The sequence below is a fragment of the Drosophila takahashii genome, chromosome 2L (genome assembly GCF_030179915.1).
Source record: "Drosophila takahashii strain IR98-3 E-12201 chromosome 2L, DtakHiC1v2, whole genome shotgun sequence".
Classification (NCBI taxonomy): Eukaryota; Metazoa; Arthropoda; class Insecta; order Diptera; family Drosophilidae; genus Drosophila; species Drosophila takahashii.
In genome coordinates, this window is record NC_091678.1 from 10,338,519 (window position 1) to 10,358,614 (window position 20,096).

Genomic DNA, 20,096 nt, shown 5'->3' on the forward strand with positions numbered 1-20,096 from the left:
GTCGCTGCAGTTTAGCTCGGATGCAGTTCGCTGTTGCTGTTGTACGGGAAAACGCAAACAGCAGCCATCAAATATTAACCACTAGTTGATCCTATGCAATTTATGTGTGCGAATGTGAATGCGAATGTATGCCCCTGCCACGCCCACTGGCAGCCCAATTATGGGAGCGAGTGGGAGTGGCAGTGGGAGGTTGGCGAATGGGAAATATGCGAAACTTGGCTGAATTTTAGGACTAGCTACTTTATGGTCCAAAAGCTTCAGTTTTCAGTTTTCAGTTTGGGGACGTGGGGTAAAAGTAGGGATAGGGATGGGGATCTGAAAGGGATCCAAGGGGCGTGGCGCATGCAACTTCAGCTTGCCACTTTTACCGTCACGCCCAGTTTAACGGCAGCAACAGCAGCAGCAACACTGTTGACCTATTTTTCTCGGCGGTACGCAGACTTTGAAATTATTTACAGCACCAAAGAGAGAGACGGCCAGAGAGAGCGAGAAAGAGAAGGGTAGCTGCAGAGTGCATGCGAGTGACGAGTGACGGGGGCTCGGGCTCTGTTTCAATAATCACAAAACGTTGCCCCCTCGGTTGCATTCTGCGATTTGCGCTCCTTAACAATTTTGCAAGCCATGTTTTCAGGCTGCTTATTGTCAAGCCGTGGCAAGGCCACCTTTTCTGCCAGCATCTGTGGACGCTGCAATTAGGGGAACCCAGCAGCAGCAGCAGTTGCACTCGTACTCCTAATGCACCGCCTGAAGTACGTTAATAAGTTTCGCATTTCAAAAACAGCCAACTTCCAAGGGGAAATTCCCATTGAGCATATAACATATTTGAAGAGCGTGTCTGACTTTCACGAACTGAGGCTAAAGATGAAAAAAGTCATATGCACCTGTACATTCGTATTTTTATGATAAAATATTCGTACGCTCTTGGCTGACCTAAAAAATCGTTAAATGTTTGAAAAAGCATTTTTCACCCAGCTCCTCTTACCTACTCCGCAGCTCTCGCTGCGCTGAAAATCCCTCCTTTATTTTTCCAAGCTTTTTATTTTATTTTAGTTTTGCCTTTTAGAAAGCAAAGTGCCCAGGCCGCAAAGCATTTAAGTTAATGCACATGGAATCACTTGCACCTTGTGTGGCCGTGTGCTATATAACCTGCAGGTGCGTACATGTATGGCGTTGAAAGCATATTTTACTAGAATATTTACGAAGAAAGCTAAAACAATCCCCGAAGAATCGACTAAGTTAAATTTATTTCGTGATCTGTAATTTGAAGACTTTTGTAACTACGAAAAAACGAAAAAACATCATTATTTTTAGAAATTTATTGATTTCATTTTGAATGAGATTTACTTTTTTGCCTTTTTCGAACATGGTAAAAGTTTGTGGGAAAAAATGCTCTTATTTGATAGCAACGCGTTTTATATAATCCAGCATCCTGACGAAAGCAGCTTATATTAAGCATTTTTTTTGATTTTGTAATTCTAAGGGTGAAAAGTGAACTGTCAGATATCCATTTGAATTTGTATAAAAGAAGCTGATTTTACTTGGGTTACAAACAAATATACATTTTTAACAAAATAGGTACTAAAAATAAATAAATCACGGATTTTGAAATTGATTTAAAAATACTTTCTTTGATATTGATTTCTAATTAAGCCGTTAGAGGTATTTAAATTGAATTTAGTCCAGAAAGGGGTTCACTAGATCATCATTAGTTGGATCTCTAACAATTTTACATGAAGCTGGGACTGAAATATAGGGTCCTAATGCAACATTTTGTGGTGTGGGCTTGACTTTGGCCAACATCTGCGCTTCAAATAACTCAACTGTGCGTTAAGGCCAAAGCAAAGTTTCCTCCGAGGGGCATGTAAATGTTTGTGCCGAATCGGTGGGTGGGTTTGGTGGCTAGGTGTTCGGGGGAGGGAGGTCAAGGGGTGGTTGGGTCGACTGTCGCTCCCACTTTTCCACTTATCCACTGGCAACGCAGCCCGCCTGCTTATTGGAGCAAAAATTAATTGAAAATGTTGGTCAATTGCCTCGCTGGCAGCTCGGCTCCACTGGAGGTGTGTTGGAAATGGAGACGGAGGTGTAGGTGTACGTGGTACGCAATCTACTTTAACTTGTGCTCTGAATTACCGCCCGTGGTGGTGATGGTGGCGGAGGTGCAGGCCGTGGCCCAGACTGTAATCATCGCTTGGCTGCAACCGCGGTATTAGTAATTATTATTTACTCCCCGGCAAAGCAGATATTGCTGCAGCCAAGCATCCGCGGCCCATCGCCATGCCCCCACTATGCAACTATTTTAAATGCCGCAACATTAATTAGTTTTAATGGAGTTTCAGTCTGGCCTCGCAGAGGGCTACGGGAGTATCGGAAATGTAAGGCAATACACAACACAAAGGGCCGCATTTAAAATGCACTTAAGAGGCGCAAGTATCGATCACAGCACAAAGGCGGGATTCTATAGGTATTACCTGTACTTTACACAATTTGTTGGTCAAAGCGGAATTACGAAATTATAATTACCCTAAGTTGCAAAGTTTCGGTCAAAAGTTACAAAAGTATAAAATGCTATTATCCAAATTCTAAGGGTTAAATCATCACTTTAATAATTTTAAGAATTTTATTGACTATTACAGTAACATAATTATAGTTTAAATATGGGGATTATACTTAAACCACTTAAAATGAAACACAAAATAATATTGTAAAGCTCTGCAAGAAATAACCCGGATACTTAACTTTTGGCAGCCACTACTCAGCAATAAAGTGATATTCTTTTGTAAAAACAGAAACAGGATCTAATAGAATCGGTAAACACGTAATGAAATCCTTTGGCAGACAATCAACAATTTGTTACTGTAATTGGCCCAAATTGATGTCGTCCTGGACGTTCTTCAATTTTGCCAGCCTGCACAGCATTAATAACATGCAATAATGCCGAGTTATCTATGAAATGCCATCTTAATGCATTCTGCCGCTCAGTAACTCAGTAACAGCAATGGGAACCAAAATTAAATTGCGTGCAGCTCTACTTTTCCTTCCTTCTGCCTCGCTTTGCCTAGGATTTTCCTATTTTTCTGCTGGCACGAGGCTAACATTAAAATTTCTATGCGTGCCCAAAAGAAGGCAACAAAACATTCGGGGAGGCTGGCGATATAAGAAGGAACTTCCAGCAGCATCCAGGGCTAAAATTTTAGCAAAAACGAGCTTTTCCCCACCCACACACGCACTTTCTCCACTCGAAGAGAGAGTTCCCATCGAAAGAGAGAGAGAGGTTCTCTTGGGCGGAAAAGGCAGTGGGTCGGTGGGTTTTTTTTGGGTGGCGGGGGGTGGTAAGGAATAGAACAGTAACGCTTAATTTGATTTTGAAGCCGAAGCACCCTGTATACGCTCTTTAAGTGTTTGTTTATGCGTGGCCAAGTAGGACAAGTGGGGAAACCGATGAGAGTGGGTGGCGAAGGGCACATCTGCCTAATAAAATTCATTTAAAAAAGCTAAGGATGCTGCTCCTCCTGCTCTTCCCCTTTGCCTCTGCTGTTGTGTTGTGACATTAATTTTTACTTAATTTATTTTTGCGCCGTCGCAAAAGCAGCATCCTCCTCCGCCATCGCACCCCCCATCATCATCATGGGCATTTCAATGGTTTTCGGTTTTCGCTTTTGCGTTCGTTTTTCGTTACCAACAAACCTCCACTCACACACACCAACAGATTTATATAGATTTACGTGTATATATATTTATTTAGCAGGACCCCCCAAAACACCATCCTTCCCCATCCTCCGGCACCATCTTCCAGCTCATTTGCCGCTTCGACGACAAAATTTCAGTTTTCAGTACGTTAATGTGCAGTGGGATAGGATATTATGGGGTGGTTGCTATAGGGGGGGTCTTGGGGGGCAGAGGTTTGGACAGGGGTGTGTGAGCTTTAAGTGCCGCTGAGATTGTGTTGGTGAGCGGGTGTCAGCTCATTGGAAATATGGGTCAAGTTGTTGCCGTCTGCGCTAAAAATTAAGTTGGCATGCCAGCTGCAGTCGACGTCGACGTCGGCGTCATCCGGTTGGCAATAATTGCCACAGCACATTTAGGGTTAATCCTATAGGGTTAATCCGGCAAAAAATATATACAGACTTACGTATATGTATGAACATTTATTGGAATGCTTTTCGCCCCCTTTGTACGCCAAGTTAATCGCCCCCAAAATGATTCTTATTTATTGTTGCAGTTATTTCGAATTTATATTGTACCATAAACAGGATACTGTTAAGTATGTATGTGTGTATAGCAAGGGAGGTGGGGGCTTGGATCTGCAGAGGAAGGTATAATACAATTTATATGTATTATATGTATGTTCAAAGTTTTCCTTTGTTCAGTTTGTTTATTTGTATAATTGATGCATAATTAAATTAACGCCTGAAATGATACTAGTTTGGAGAACTTTCCTTAATGTATATTGGCGCAAACATGTGCCAGTTAATGGATAATTGAATTTGAATTTATTTTTGTTATTATTGCTAGATTTTCAAATTTATTACGTAACGTTTGACTGCACTATTCTATAATCGTTTATATCGCTCTATCTCTCAATTAGCCTTTTTCCTTGAATTTTATTTTATGTATTGAGAAAACCCCTTTGCTTTATTGTTGTGATCGTGCCATCGAATCGACTATTAAGAAATGTTTTAGCCATATTTTATGTGATTTCGGTTACGGCCAACGCCATTTGGACCTGCAGCAACACTAATTTGGTAAATCACGTTCTGGCCAAGTGGAGGCCACTGGCCATTCCGAAAAAAGGGGTGGAAAAAGCCCGTTCTCCCGTTTGTTTGTCGGTGAACTCGGTGTGTATCTACGAAAATCGGATTCTTGGCCATAATGGGCATGTAATTTATTTTTGGTCCTGGACATTCTATATTTGGTCTTATGGGCCATGTTAAATGCCAAGCTGTGCTGTTGTTAACGCAGTTTCCCAGGGCGGCGGGAGTTGGGGGAAAATCGGGCGGCTAGATAGGCAGAACCGCACCTTTTGTTGTGCCTTTCTTTTATTTTATTGTTAAAAAATCGCTTGCTTTATGAGATTCTGTTCGCCTTTTCATGTTTTCCCCTTCTGTCTGTGCGCCGCACGATTGTGTTGGTCAGCAGAGTTTGCTTTTTATGATTTTTAGTTTCGCCCGAGATGCGTTGGTCCGTTGAAAGGGTTCGGTAATGTGTCAGGGAAAACGGGGCACGTTGTCTCTGGGATCGGGTTTGGGTTCATATGCTTCATATGGTCTGGCCCATTAAATTGGCCATATTTTTTGGTCATAAGCAGACGCTGAAATCGCATAGTTTATGCCTTCCCTCGGTTTTGTTTGAAAAGTTTTGCTCAATGAATTGGAAGCATATGTCTATGGGGATGGGCTTTCTTTGTGTAAAAGCTTTAACAATGTTGCAGGAAGACTGATGAAATTTAAGACTTGGAATGGAATAACACTGAACTGTTATCTTAAGTTTCCCATTTCTGGTTATATTTATTTTCACTTAGACTTTTCTCCCCCCAGGGATATTTCATTTTTGCCTGCATTTCCACCCCTTCATTCACAACCATTCCAATTCAATTTCCTCTCGGAGCAGGAAAACTTAGAGTGATGAATTGCATTCCCAGCCTCATTGGCAGCTGGTTCTGCTTCTATTTCAATTCTGGCTTTAAGTCTATTGAACTTTGACTTCGGTCAATGACAATGTTGTTGCCTTTACTTCGATTTTACAAACGATCATAATGATTCTCATGATGATGATGCTAAGAATGGTATGGCCAGCATCTCCGGTTCGCAGTGTAAGTGCAGATAAATTATTTTTTGAGCGGCAGGCAAGGGAAATACTTTACATTCGGGGCGGACAGGGCTCGAAAGGGGCGTGGTCGGGGGGAGGGCATGGGTGCCTACAGTTCGAACTCCTTTGCATGCCATCCAGATATATGTACATGCCATATATACCCATTCGAATCGCCCGACAAGCTCGTGAATATTTTCTGCTTGTCGTTGTCTGGGCCCTGTTTGCTTGTTGGTTGTTTGTTGGCCATGTTCGGTCCTGCCTTTGGTTGATCATACTCTGTTCTGGCCCCTCCCGCTCCCATTGCTTTTGCAGCCATTGTTGTTTGCATATTTGCATTAAAAACGGCAAACACTTTTAACCAAACACATGTAAAGTGGTGTTGTCTCTCTGCCTCTTTCAATGTGTCGCCTGTCGACAAATATAACCGAACATAAATCATCCGTAGCAGTCGCATAAATAATAAATACACACTCCCCTGCCCTCTAAAGAATGTGTGTGGGCCTTCATTGGATGTGTGTAAATTCTTTTTGCATTATGGTCTTACAAATTCTGTTGATTTTCGCATTTAATTTTATTTATGGGATACTTTAGAAGGCGGTATAACGTACATAGGTTTATTTTTAGAAAATACAACAAGTTTTACTTAAATACGTGGATTCAATAACAAATATTTCTATATTTAATATTTTAGAACACACAATTTCCACTTAATTATTAAATTTCCTATTGTTTTTCCACAAAAACCCCTTACCTAAAAAAATAAAGTTCTTGAAACGTCACTAAATTCCCGTCACATGCAAAAGACACAAGTTGAAAACACTTATCCCCTATCCCTTTAATAATGTTCGCAGTTTGTCATCAACTTTTCGCGGTTAGCTGGGAGTCCGAAAAAGAAAAACAGATAAATAGAACTGAAAATCCACTTGTACAAATATTAATTTTCCAGCATTGCGAAACTGTCGCCAGTTTTCGCCAACTCCAAAACAACAGAAAAAATATAGCCGCCAAGAAAAAGTCTGGTCGTAACATGGCTAAGAACACTCAGCACATAATTCTTTTTGCAAGCCGCAAAATAAAAACCGGCCCGGCGAAAATTCGTGACGCTGGGAAAGAGAGTCGGGCTGGGAAATAAGGAGAAAAAGAAACAATTTCCACTTTTTGCCAAGCGAATTCATAATTCATTGAGCCAGCTGTGTGAGGGGGAAGTGGCGAGTGGCGACCACACCAAGGGTTGGCTATCATTTACACCATGCAGTTTGCCCATTTCCATCTCTAGCCGCCGAATCCCCACCCCCCTTCCCTACTCTCGTTCATCATGCAAAAAGCGTTTTTTGCTCTGTGCGCTGAAAATTAATTTGCTCACGCGCCAAACGGAAAAGTCTCTGGAGTCCGAAAAAATGGTTTCATCTGCAATGCGACGCCAACAGTTGCCATTTTGCTCCCATCCCCTCCTCCTCCTCTTCGACCAGGACTCGTGTCCTGAGCTGGTCGTTCATTTTATGCGACGACCATCGCATAAATTTCACAAAATTCCATACATCAATACGACTGGCTGGTTGGCTGGCTGGCTGGTTGGGTAAATGCGAGAAAATGGCACAAAATTTCTGCGGTCTACCACTTCAGCTGATTAGACGACCGCAAAACTCTTCGAATATTTTACAGCGATTGCAATAAAAGCGATACCTTGCCACCGTTTGTCCACGGTTCGTATGCGCAATATTTGCCACTGGGCAAGCAGCCAAGAAATAAAATGCCGCCTGTCTTTCGAGGCCTGGCTTTCCACTTCCACCTGCACCTGTGCGATCGCACAACTAAATATTTGAGTGGCACCGCCGTTGTTGCTGTGTGGCCCCCAGCCAAGTGACCCATAAAATGCCACCACAGCTCGCCGCCAACTGTTGCAACTGCTGCAACTCCGCTCCGCCGCAAGCAGCTGTCCCCTGTCTTCCGCGTCATCGCTTTATGCACGCCATTTCGGCGACGACGCCTGCCTTCCGGACAGGTTCAATTGCAGTTTAAACGCTGTTTTGAGTGCTCGCTGCGGGATTTTTTGCGAAAAGATTCTTTCAGTCGGCGGAAAGTAGTTTGCTCGAAATGGTATTGTCACTCCAAGGCCATTGTGAGAAATTATTTTTAATAAGTAACTACTTTTGCCACATTTACAAATGTAAAAATATTTTATACAAATATGAATTTGTATTTGTTTAAAATAAACATAAATTTCTCTCCACATTACAAACTACTTATTTCGAGTATTTAAATACTAGTAAATTTCCAACGAAATCAAAATCATATTATGCCGCCTAATTGGAATTTGTTTATTAAAATGTAGTACAATACAAAAAGAATTATGAGGTCCTCATCTGAGTTGAATTGGCGGTATTTACAATGTATTTATCTCAACCACTAAACGATTAACCATTAGTAGTGAATATTTATTAAAAAGCTGCTTAAAAAACTTGATTAATATTTTCACTTTGAAACCATTTAACTCAAAATAAGAACATTTATGCCTGCAGAGTTTTTAAGAACAAATTTCGTTCGACCTCATCAATTAGTAATCAATTTTACTATCCATCAGATAGTCAAACCAAAAAGACTTCCTATTATTGCAATTTAACATTGTTTTGAAGATCAAATATTGTGCAAGCAAATATTTAGAGCTGGCAATCAGAGTGTTGTGATGTTTTCCGTGTCGCTGACAGCCTTTTAGATGCAAAAACAATATTTCCTCTTACATGTCAGAGCAGAAAAGCTCCCTCGCTTCGCAGTGAGCAGGCGAAAAACTATTTCCATTTCTTTCAATTCAAATTCCACTGACAGTTGCAAAACTGAACTTTGACAGGCGAGCAAACTAGTCGGGGTGAATGGAATATATGAAGGGGACGAGACATTGTTTGTTGACATTTCTATTCTGTGCATTTATTGTTTTCCTGCCAAAAACGGTTGGCATTTCAAAAGAATAAAAAACCAAATTCAATTGACATTCGGACTGCTTTCAGCCCCGAGAACGGGCTTCCAGCACTCGGCTTATGCCAGAATTCTAGCCAAAGTAATTGCGTGGTCCCCAGTTTGATTGTCGTTTTCTTATTCAAAAACTTTTGGGATGCAAACTCAAGGAAATGTAACAAGTTGTGGCATAAATATGCATAAGCTCCATGGTCCGTTCGCTCCCAGCAAATCCCGCTCTGATCTGCCCGAGTCCTGGCTAACAGGACATGCCATAAATGTCCCGCACATGTCCATCAACGTCAGGAATGGTAAGTTCTCCATTCCCATTTGGCCCCAACCCAGACCAACCAAAGGCTTTCCGTTGTGGCATTTGCATTTTGCATCCTGCAGCTGCTTCAATTCCTGCTCGGCCATTTGCCAGGATACTCGCCAGGACCCTTGTGCTTATCGTTTTGCATACGCATTATTTATTGAGGCTGCCACTGAGTGTGGGCCATGAGTCCTGCGGGAAGGGAATCACTGCAACTTACTCGGACTTGGCATTAAGTAGGCCTTTCGGCCATCCAGGATCTTCGGCCACATCCTGTCCTACTGGCCGGCAGCTGCGCAAATTCCTGGGAGTGATTAGCATGCAAAATGTTTCGGGTTTATTGTTTTAGCAAAACTAATTAGTTTGAGTAATTGAAACTCGAATTCGGACCATTTCGTAGAGAAATGTTGGTAGTGGTGCCAGCAGTCGACGGATTAGCAACAAAAAAGCTAAAAATAACATTAAACCATTTCTGTGATGCATGCCGTGAAGGGATTTGCAATTTTGGTTTGTTTTAATAAAGTTTTCAACTGAAATGGACACTAACATGGAAATTCACCAATCAAACAAGATATGGTGACAGTTTAAATACATTATTGTATTTAAATGCATTCGTCGTCTTTAATTGACGGTATGGATTTTTTTAGGATACTAGAAGGGAATTGGAAGGATTGCTATCATTGCTAATTGTTTGTACAAATAAAGTTTGGGCATAAAATGGAAAACAAAATGGACATTTACCATTTCATTTTTATACTTTTTAAAAAAGTATTCACTTTAAATCCAATTGGCGTCTTTGATAGAAATTGATATGGATATTTACCGGCTCTCAATTCACCCAGAGAATATGAATTTTTTCACATTTTTTGTCTGTTAGATTTTACGATTTGTTGTACACTATTTTTTCCATTTAAATAAAATGAATTGAGGTCTTGTTTGTATCCAAAGGAAAGAAGTTTAAAAAATCTGATTTTTATGCTATAACTCTTTCCTTTTCCTGTCTTAGCTTTGCTCTGACCGGAAAAAGGACAAAATCGCAGCGCTGTCTGTTTGCTTTCCATCAAAATTTGTGCATGTCGTAGTTTCCTTTGTGGTCAACTGCAAAGTCATAGGTTATTGCCTGAGGTTACTAGATGGTTCAAGGAGTAGGAATCTGAGAAGCATGAAATAGACAAATTCAAATGGCACCGCAGGGTGAATTCAAATTGCAACAAGGTTGCTTGGCTAATGACGATTGAATTCAGATTTCCCTTTATATTACTATTGCAAATGAATGTGTATTTAATGTAATGCTGGATTAGACGAAATTAAAGTGCAACAGTACGCTGCTCAAGAGTACTTTTGCTCATTGCATTTAAATGTAATTGCTTACATAAAACTACATTTAAACTTACCGATTTTATTTTAATAAATATGAATTTCTTTTTTCCTTTACAGCCGCCACTTTTGAATATATAGACAAGGAAGAGGTCAAGAAAATCAATAGAAACCAAATGCTACAAAGCACTGCCATATACAACTGCAACGGATTGCATTAGGACAACTAACGATTGAATAGCTCTACATATATACCAAAATAATACGAATAATTACTACAAAATTAAAATTAAACCAAGACCACAAGAACAAATGAGAGAGAAAAGGAAGGCACCGAAAATTATAAGCTTGCAAAATGGTTTGATATTGCAAAAGCCATCTGTCTCTTTTCTTCTCTCCAAATGAAAGAAGCCCCACAATGAAAAAGGAAGTCAAAGTATAAACTTTTATTGTAAGGAAACGCATAAAAATAATAGGAACACGCTCTTCGGGTTGTAAAGAAAATAAGAAGACAAAAGAAAGACATAATAATGTTGCAAACAATAAAACATATACTTGCCATATTGATATAAAAAGGAGGACGTGAAAGGGCGGTGAGAATTTCATAAGATTAGTAGCTATTAAGAAGGGGACAATGTAAGCTGCAGCAGCTGGATAAGGCCGACGAAAACCCGAATATTAAATTATTGTAATCTAGTAGAGAGCAGACAACATATCCGCTGGCAACAACCAACACCGAAAGAGACTATGAAAAATGCACAACTGAAACTGACTGAAGTTGACGATGATGAGCTGTGGCTGGCAGTAAGATTAGCGCACTGCAGCAGCAGCAGCAACAGCGGCAGCGGCAGCAACAAGAGGCAACACCAGCAACTCAACCAACTGCAACCAAGGAGCTTAAGTACAAAACACCACAGCATCATTGCCAGCGAGCAGCACAATAGCCAAGAACAGAAGCCATCACCAAGAGCGGAAGATGTAGTCACTTACACAGGCAGCAATGACCAGCAGCAGCAGCAGCAGCAGCTAGACAGCAACATGTTGTCGCCCTTTCGCTTCACAGCCGCAGCAATTGCTGCCGGCGATCAAGCAACAACCCAACAACCAACAAACATAAGACTGTGTGCACGCAAGCGACAAAGGTTGCGTCGCCGACGAAAAAGAAAACCAGCAACCCCTAAGGAGGCAGCAGCAACAGCAGCAACAGCAACAGCAGCAGCAACAACTAGCAATAGCAACACGAGCACCAGCACAAGCAACATCAATCTGCATCCAACTGCCACCTACATGCAATGTCACACCAGCATTCCGATATCGCGATCGAGTCACGACCTCTCATGGGTGTTGCAGGTGCTGCAGGTGTTGCTGGTGCACCTGCAACAGTGGCAGCTTCGCGTGCTCAAGGGGATCGCGATCAGCAGCACCGCCTTCATTTCCTATTTGGGCAGCTTTGCGGCGCAACTGAGGAGCAGCAGCAGCAGTCACAGCCAACACAGCAGCAGCAGCAGCACGCAAATAATCAACGGACTTAATAAACACTCATGGATATTTTTATTGATATATTTGAATTTATCTGCTAAAGGTGAGTGCCATTCAATTTATCTCGAGTGCCGCATGCAACATCAGTTGGAGCAACAGTTGCTGTGGCAGCAGCAACAGCAGCAGCAACATAATGCACGCCGGCAACATATTGTCACTTTGACACATAAAACCACTCAAGGGTTGGTTTTTTTGAGGGTTGGGCTGTGGCCCTTGTTGATGTCATTGTTGTTTGCCAGTTGTGACATTTACGACAGCCTCAAGTGAGGCAACAACAGCAGCCATCTCAGACCGGTCTATGCCACTTGAAAGCGTCTGCGCCTAAGGTTATTTTCTTTCTTTTCCTCCGTCGCCCCCACTCGAGAAGTCCTTGGTCCTTGTTCGTGGCTGGCCGCAGTGGAGGCCCTTCAAAGAGCATGTTGCATAAACGCCCTCTTGGCTCAGATGCACCACCTGAACGGGGGGCCCATTGAAGGATAGACCATTTAATGAAGATAATTGAAAAGTTTTCACTCTCTAGTTTTAATTGGTACTTCCACTTTTCCCCCTAAAAACTCAAAACGGTTATGTCGCCGTTGTATCACTTTGAATGCCCCTCGGGGAGCGGAATTTATTGGTTAATTAAACTAAATTCCCTGCCTCAGTTGGCCCACATTCTCGGGCATAAAAACTATTTGCCAAAAACTAAGCAAAGTCATGTCGAACAATGTGTGCGGCTGGTGCTGTGCCGAAAAGTTGCAATGCCATAAATACTTTCGACAAGCATTTGCTGCACAGAAATTTCCCATCTCAAGTGGTTGCGGCAACGAGGGGTTAGAAAATCTTTTTTAATGGCTTATTTTTTGTCCTGTCGCTGCACTGCACTAAAAGCTTAAAAATTCTTTGTCACGGCAACAATATTTCCAAACGAGACAAGGAACGAGGACGAAGTTTGGTTTGAAGCTCAAATGCCTGCCATTCCATTAGCAAGAAGAGGAGAAAAAAAACCCACCTGAAGATGGTGGCTTGACTGCCACTTACACATATTGGGGTTATTAATGGCTGCCCATGTGGGCCAGAGGAGCAAAAAGCACAAGATGGAAAGTGTTGGCAATGTTTCAGTCGCATTCGCGTGTCGCGGTTAGCATGCCAGCCAAAAGAGGCGTAAATAAGTACACACGATGTACGGTGGTGTCAGTGGTTAGAAGGCCAGCATAGAATTGATTTTTTATTAGTTTTAGTAACCAAACAGATTCCCGATTTAATTGAAAAAACGTTGTGAGTAGTACTTGCATGTAAATAATTATGGTCGGTAAATTAAAATATAATTGTGTTTTATATAATTTAGATACATTGAAAGAAAAGCTTGGTTTCGGTACATTAATGTCCCACACGTCTTTAATAATATTTAATTTTCCAAATCCGTTACTCAGCTTTAAGTAGCGCGAGAGAGATGGTGATATGCAAGAAAAAAGGCTGCTCATAACTTCTTAATGAATGGAAAGATTTGAAAAATTGTTTCTATATTTCGGAAGGTATTTATAAGCAGAACAAAATTGATTTCTACTTTTTCGGGTCTAACAGTAATACACATTTTTTAACTGCCTTCGAACCACTGTCCATTTGCTGTATTCATAAATTTCAAGCCATGTGTGTACGCTGGGCCAATTTCTGTGTCTGCAGTCGAAGTCGTTTATTCCCTTTTCGTTTTTTGTGTCTGTCCTGTCGCTTCGGCTTTGAGTTCATGTTTCATGCAACACCAGCGGCAGCAGCAGCAGCAACAGCAGTTTCAACAACAATTGCCGTCTGTCCATATGCGTGTGCATGTTTATGATTTTATGGCAGCACTTCCGTTTCCGCCCGGCCATATTGTACCGCACTTCTCCCCACCCTCCGCTCCGCCTTTCGCCTGCCTGCCATCGCTAATCAGATTTAAACTTTGCACAACGTCAACGTTGCTTACACCAGCTGTAAGCTGTGAGTGTGTGTGCGGCCGTTACTCGCTATACGTATTACGTACTGTATTCACGAGTGTGTCGAGTATGCGCTTGCCCTATGACATCGTTCATACGCCCCGTTGGCCGGCCAAGTGCCCTTTCTACTTTTCCCTGGTCATGTCCTGTAAGTATGACATTTATTGCTACCGAAAGGCTTTTGGCATGCTTCAAGTCTTCAAGACTTCAAGCCTCTTCGCATTTGACAGCCCCCCGTTGTTCTAGTTCTTGTCTTTTGCCCTCAAAATGAGATGATGGAATTAATTTGAATTTGAGCGAACAGCAAGGGGGTAGCCTCCCTTATGAATATTAAATTCAATTAACTCTTTTAAATTTCCTATTGATAATAAAATAGTACAGCCATCTCCTTATCTGTTGTGCTTCAAACTTAGATACACCCACATCCACATGCATTATTCAGGCATTTTCGCAAAATGTCAACTCCCTCTCGGTTCTATCAATCTATACGATAAATGTCACAAGTTCCCTTCCATCATTAGCTAAAGGGTTGTACAAGAAAGAAAAACACAATGTCATGCCTGCCATTTGCATTATGGAGCCCATCCAGGCTCAGAGCCTCGCACACATGCGGCTGAGACAGATGATGGGCCCATCAGCCAAGCACAAATACTCCCCGGCCCCATCTCTCCATCCAGCTTTACAAAGGATCAGAAGTGAAGCAGAGGGAAAGAGACTCAGAAATGTGGGCTGGACCAAAATCAATCATTAAATGTGATGGCATTCATAATTTTCAATAGTGGACACAAGGCATTTTGATTGATGGCCCTGCCAGGGAATTCCCGGGAAAACCAGTCACTTCTTCCAGTGGGAAAAAGTAGCAAAGTGGTATAGTGTATTTATCTCAAGATATAATACTTTTTACTTTTGGAATAAAAGATCCTATTAAAATTAAATTCTAATTTTTTAACCGATAACTTCCGTAAATTTCTCAGTTTTATTCGCTAAAAGAAATACAATATTTTTGTAACCCTCTGATTCCCCCCTAAAGCCATCTATCGATTTGTTTCCATTTTTAAGGCTACTCTTGTCCCAGGTTACTCCGTCTATCCGCCCCATCCGTGCCCCTAAAAAAAGAAACAGGAAAAAGGAAAACAAGAAAGTCATAAGCAATTAAATGCTTTCCCAGCTCCCAAGCCCCATCCAATTAAGGGCAACTGTATGTGTGAGTGTGGGAGGTGGATTGAGAGGGATTCCGAAGGGGCGGGTTAGTGCTGGAATTTTTATTGCATAAATTAAGCTTTGAATGGTTAAGCGTCACCTTGGCGCTATTAAAATGCTCGCTTCCGAGCTCTCTCTCGTTCTCACTCTCTCTGTGTCTCCCTCTCTTGTTGCCCAAAGTCCTCTGCAAATCCTGGCCGCCCCTCCCCCTCCCCCGCAGCCATTAGCAGGTGGGCTGTCGTGGGACTGGCTGTACAGTGTTCACCCTTCTGAGCAGACAGCCATCAAGCTTCATCACTTTTGTCCCCCGTCTTGCCCGGTTTCTCCTCCCACACCATCTTGTATCGGTTTTGGGAGCTTAAGTGGTTTGGCGCCCCGTCAGTTTTCATTTTGCTTTCAATTTTTAATATCGGCGGACAGCGCGAGTCGAAATATTTCTGCCATCTCCTTGCTCTTCTCTGAGGTCCGTTGGCCAAGGAAAGGATAACGGATGATCCTTCTCCTTTAGGTTCTATGCAAAATGAATAAGGTTTTCAAAAAGTTTCGGTTTCACAAAAAAAATCTTACTTATTCTTTACTATTTTTAAAACATTTTTATTTTATTATTTATTAAGAATTTTAAACTAAGATTGTGGGCAAAATAATTTACCAATTTTGCTTCGTTTTACGATTAACAATTTTATTACTTTTTGAGTTCATAAAGAGAAAGCTCTAAAAAAATTTTAAATAAATATAAATCAATATTTATTTTGTTTTGTGGTTTATAATTTTGAGTTTATAAAAATTGTTTTTTTGGCTTTTTCATGTTGCTAGCGTGAGATATATTATTTTGAAGAATATTAAAGAGCATTGGCTATCCGACAAGAACGACGACTTCAGCGAACTTCTTACTTTTTATTCCTGTTTTCATTTTTGGGGAGCATCGGCCAATTTGGTGTCGTTATTATTGGTGTTGTTGCGGCGTGTGTTTCGTAGGCAGCTGCATTTTCTAACCAATTTTGCTTGTTTTTTATTTTGCCCATTAAATTGGCCCGGTCGAGTGTGCCCCATTCCCGAAGTCCTTGCAACCCACGGTCCTTGCAGCTGTTGCCGCACTTCTTCCCTCTCTCTCTTTTTCTATCCAGCCATCCCTGTCTGGCCAACGACTTGGTTTGGCTTTGTGAAATAGCAATTACTTTTTCATGCTCCACTGCAATAAAATTGCAATTTTATGCGGCCTGCCAGCGGACAATAACAACAACAACAACAAAAAAGAAGAGAAAATAACGAAACGGAAGTGCAGCTATTGAAAAGGCATTTCGAAATGGCCGCAGCCTGTTGGGAAAATGGAGAGCGAGGAAGAAAGCCAAATTTAAAGATGACTTGACTTCGCTAAAAGTTAACGACTCAAAAATGGAAAGTTAATGACTCTTTATATGTCTGCCAGAGTTACTAATTACTTGTTTTTGCTTTCGTTTTAATATTAGTTTAAGAGTTTGTATGTTGATCTTTCCGTTTTTAATTGCCAATTTTTTTGTATTAGTACAAAAAATATTAATTTGATTTTCTACAACGTACTTATATTTTTAAAATTGTTTTTTTTCATATAAAATTTAAGTTTTCTTTTTGCTTTTTATCGCTTTTCTTGTTTATAGAAAAGATAATAAATACATCTAACTTAAGGCTATTTGGATGAATACTCCTAAAAAAAATTCACAAAAAGTAAACATTAATCTTTAATTAGGTTTCCTGCTTGCTTTTTGTACTCCAGTAATAATTCTCTGTCCCATGTTTAGTTTTTTCTTTTGGTTTTTTTCTGTTTATGATGGTTGGACAAAAAGGCAAATAAAAACAAAAGTCTCGACTCGTGATGTCGCAGTCAAAAGTCGGCAAAGTCGCCTTTGTGTCCGGTTACAATGGTTGGCCGATACTCAGAATCGCTGGCAGCCCCTCATATTTGTTTTATTATCACATTCATTTTGACACTTCATCAGACGTTGGCCTCTTTTTTTTTTGTTCAGCCGTTTTTGTCTTTTCCGAGCCCCTGCTGCGCCCCTGTTGCTTTGTTCTAGGCCCACTCCTCGGTTCCTCGGCTGGTGTCAATGCTTTGCCTTAAGGGCCTAACTAGGTGCCCTGTCCACCGACCCACCGACTCACCAACCCACCGACCGACCCACTCATTCACTCATTGTTGGCCTGGCCCGTGCTCGTTAGCTGCAGTTTTTCCTTCATCTGGCGTCTCTCTCGGCTTTTTTCTTGGCCCGCAGGCTCGTCATTTTGTTTTAATATTAAATGAACAAGGAAGAGAGCGCGCGTGAAAAGCGAATGAAATATGCAAAAACGTCGGAGAAAGTGGTCGGGGTCGGAGAAAGCCGGAGAAAGCTAGCTGGAACAGGACTAAAGACAAATTAAAACTAAAAAATTCATGTGCATAATTTCTAAACGCTGTTCATTTTGTATGCAAATCTTTTGGGTTAAGCGTGCTAAACTCGGTGAAAGCTGAAAGTTTTCTACCCCACAATAGATTCCAAACTTTGGCTGCACAAAAAAATATCAGAGAGATGCACACAAAAAGCACGCGGTGGAATAATTCGAGAATTTAATTACCGACCTCTTCGAATTTAGGGCAAACGCTGCATTGCACATCAATCTGGGATTAATTCAATTTTCAAGAACCTCATCAGTGGCAATTTTGCCAGATTATTTTTCCCTTTGCCACACGAACTGCATTCTCAATCGCTCAACTCGATAAATCCGCAACTTACCACTACTTACTGTCTGCTTATGGTGGTTCTAAAGGGAAAAAAAGGGATGGGGGTTGAAAAAACTGAGGAAAACTCTTAAGAAATTATCAAATTGAGAGGCAAAGAGCAGGCGAGCAACTTGGATCCCTCCTCCAACATCATCTAGTTTCTTTTGTAGTTTCTTCTGCTGCTGCCCACATTCATGCATAAATAATTCCACGATAACGATGCGAATATGTCTGTGGGTCTGTGTGTGTATATGTGTGGGAGAGGCAATCTATTATCGCTGGGGAAAAAACGTAACAAGAAAATTTGTATGTGAAAAACTTTTGCTCAATAAAAGTTTCCTTTTGTTATTCGCCTGCCAGAGAACAATGGTCTCGTCCCTACACACAAACACTCGGTTACTCAGTTTGCGACTGAGAAAGACATATGTGTGTTGGCTGAACGAAGAACAAAAACTTTTCCTCTGCCATCCTTTCGAACTCCTTTCCTCTGTTGCCTTTCCAATTCGACGCCAACTGCAAAAAGCCCGCATCCACACAGGTCCTGGAGCAACCCAAGTCCAAGGAGCGTGCAAAACCAACTTGCACAAACCAAAAACTCGTAAACTTTTGCATATCAATAAATTTTAGTTGTTGTCTTATTCCTTGCCACCAGCCAACAGAAACCATTCGCCGAATTATTGATGTTGATTTGCGGCGCTCCTACCATTCCACACGTAACCAAGTTTCCCATGCACTAATTCGCATTTTATCTACTTGCAGTTTGCCTAGCAGGATATCATGAAAAGAGACTGTTACATGATCTTTTGGATCCTTATAATACACTAGAACGTCCCGTTCTCAATGAATCGGACCCGTTACAATTAAGCTTTGGTTTAACATTAATGCAAATTATCGATGTGGTAAGTAGTAGAAGCATTTAATATTTTAGAATTATATAAAAGTTGATTTTAGATTTTAAAATTTCAAAATAGGTAATGGTAAAAGATTACTCGATGATGAAAACTCGCTGAAAAAAAATTCAAAGAATTTAGTTTAAGATCACGAAATTAAAAGCATTCCTTTAATTTCCCGTTTTAATTACGGCCAGTCCTGCGTCAGCAAGGAACTTTCGGTTTCACAACTTTTTTCCTCCTCGTCGTCCTTTGAAAAGGCGCCTTAAAGTAGGCAGCTGAAAAAAGAATCCCTGATGACACAATTTGGTGCTGGGTAAAAAGTGAATTGCCAAGAAAGTGAAATTTTAATTATTTGCCGGAGAGCAGCGCACACACATGTGTGTGTCCTGCTGCCTGTTGGCTGTTCCTTGAATGGCAGCCGCCTCCTCCTCCGCCTCCCCCGCACCCCTTGGCCTATTTGCAGACAGGACACACACATATCCTGGCTGACTGGCAGTGTCGAGCAAATTACATGCAACGTCATGTGGCATGTGCGCCGTTTGACTCATTTTCACCTTTCGAAAGGACGGGCGGACGGTCGTTCTGCATTCATCAGTTGCGAAAACTTTTCCCCAACTTACAATTGCGTATGGGGGTAAAAAGTCATGCAGGAGCATAGAGCATAGAACACAGAACATAGAACATAGAGAAAGAAGTGGCGAGCGAATAAGGTGGAAAACTGTCGGAAAAGGCGACGCGAGGCGTTTGCCTTTGTTAGTGAGACAACCTCAATTCATATTAGATTTGCATTGCATTTGTCCGTATGTGTGGCTTGTTTGTTTGGCCATCCCCCATCCCGCATCCCCCTTGACAGGTGCGAGGAGCCAGGAGCCAGGAGCAAGGAGCCAGGAGCCAGGATCTACGATCTAGCCTGGTGTCCCGCACAAAGTTGGGATTCAGCAAAATGGAGCGCACAAACAAAAGGCACTCACACATGAGGCATGAAAAGCAAAAACAGCAACGCAGAAAAGTTGCTGCTGGCATATATGGCAGAGGCTGAGGCTGAAGGGGAAAAAAATAAAAGCGAAAACGATTCCAGACGCTAGAAAACTGCGCATTCAGTGACGCGCTAAAAGTCGCACATACACAACAAATACACTCACACAAAGACAAACACGGAAAAAGCAATGCAAAGTACACTGAAAAAAGTCAACACTGAATGGGAGAATAAAAGGGGAACAACTGTCTTTTTCAATAAATTAAATCAAAAGAATTAAACGCTGAATTTCCATAAATTTTCGAGGTTCAAATAAATAAATATAATACTTTAGAGCACTTTATACAAAAAAACTAAAATTAATTTATTTTGCCCATAATTAAAGAATACAAATAGTGCTATTACAAATTAAATAATT

General features: G+C 41.3%; 1 protein-coding gene across 6 annotated transcripts in view; it reads left to right on the top strand.

The window, feature by feature from the left end:
• The window catches only part of nAChRalpha5 (nicotinic Acetylcholine Receptor alpha5), a 56,844-nt gene that overhangs the window by 12,013 nt on the left and 24,735 nt on the right, over positions 1-20,096 (top strand). For 4 of the 6 annotated variants that reach the window (XR_011417725.1, XR_011417726.1, XM_070212082.1 and 1 more), the window contains exons 1-3: positions 10,082-10,430; positions 10,508-11,969; positions 18,569-18,708. Coding sequence is in view for 4 of the 6 variants with exons in the window: in XM_070212082.1 (XP_070068183.1) it covers positions 11,135-11,969; positions 18,569-18,708 (975 nt within the window). In the remaining 2 variants the exon portion in view is untranslated. Of the gene's footprint in view, positions 1-10,081; positions 10,431-10,507; positions 11,970-18,568; positions 18,709-20,096 lie in introns of those variants that run through there. The other 2 variants (XM_017147307.3, XM_017147309.3) reach the window with 1 other exon arrangement.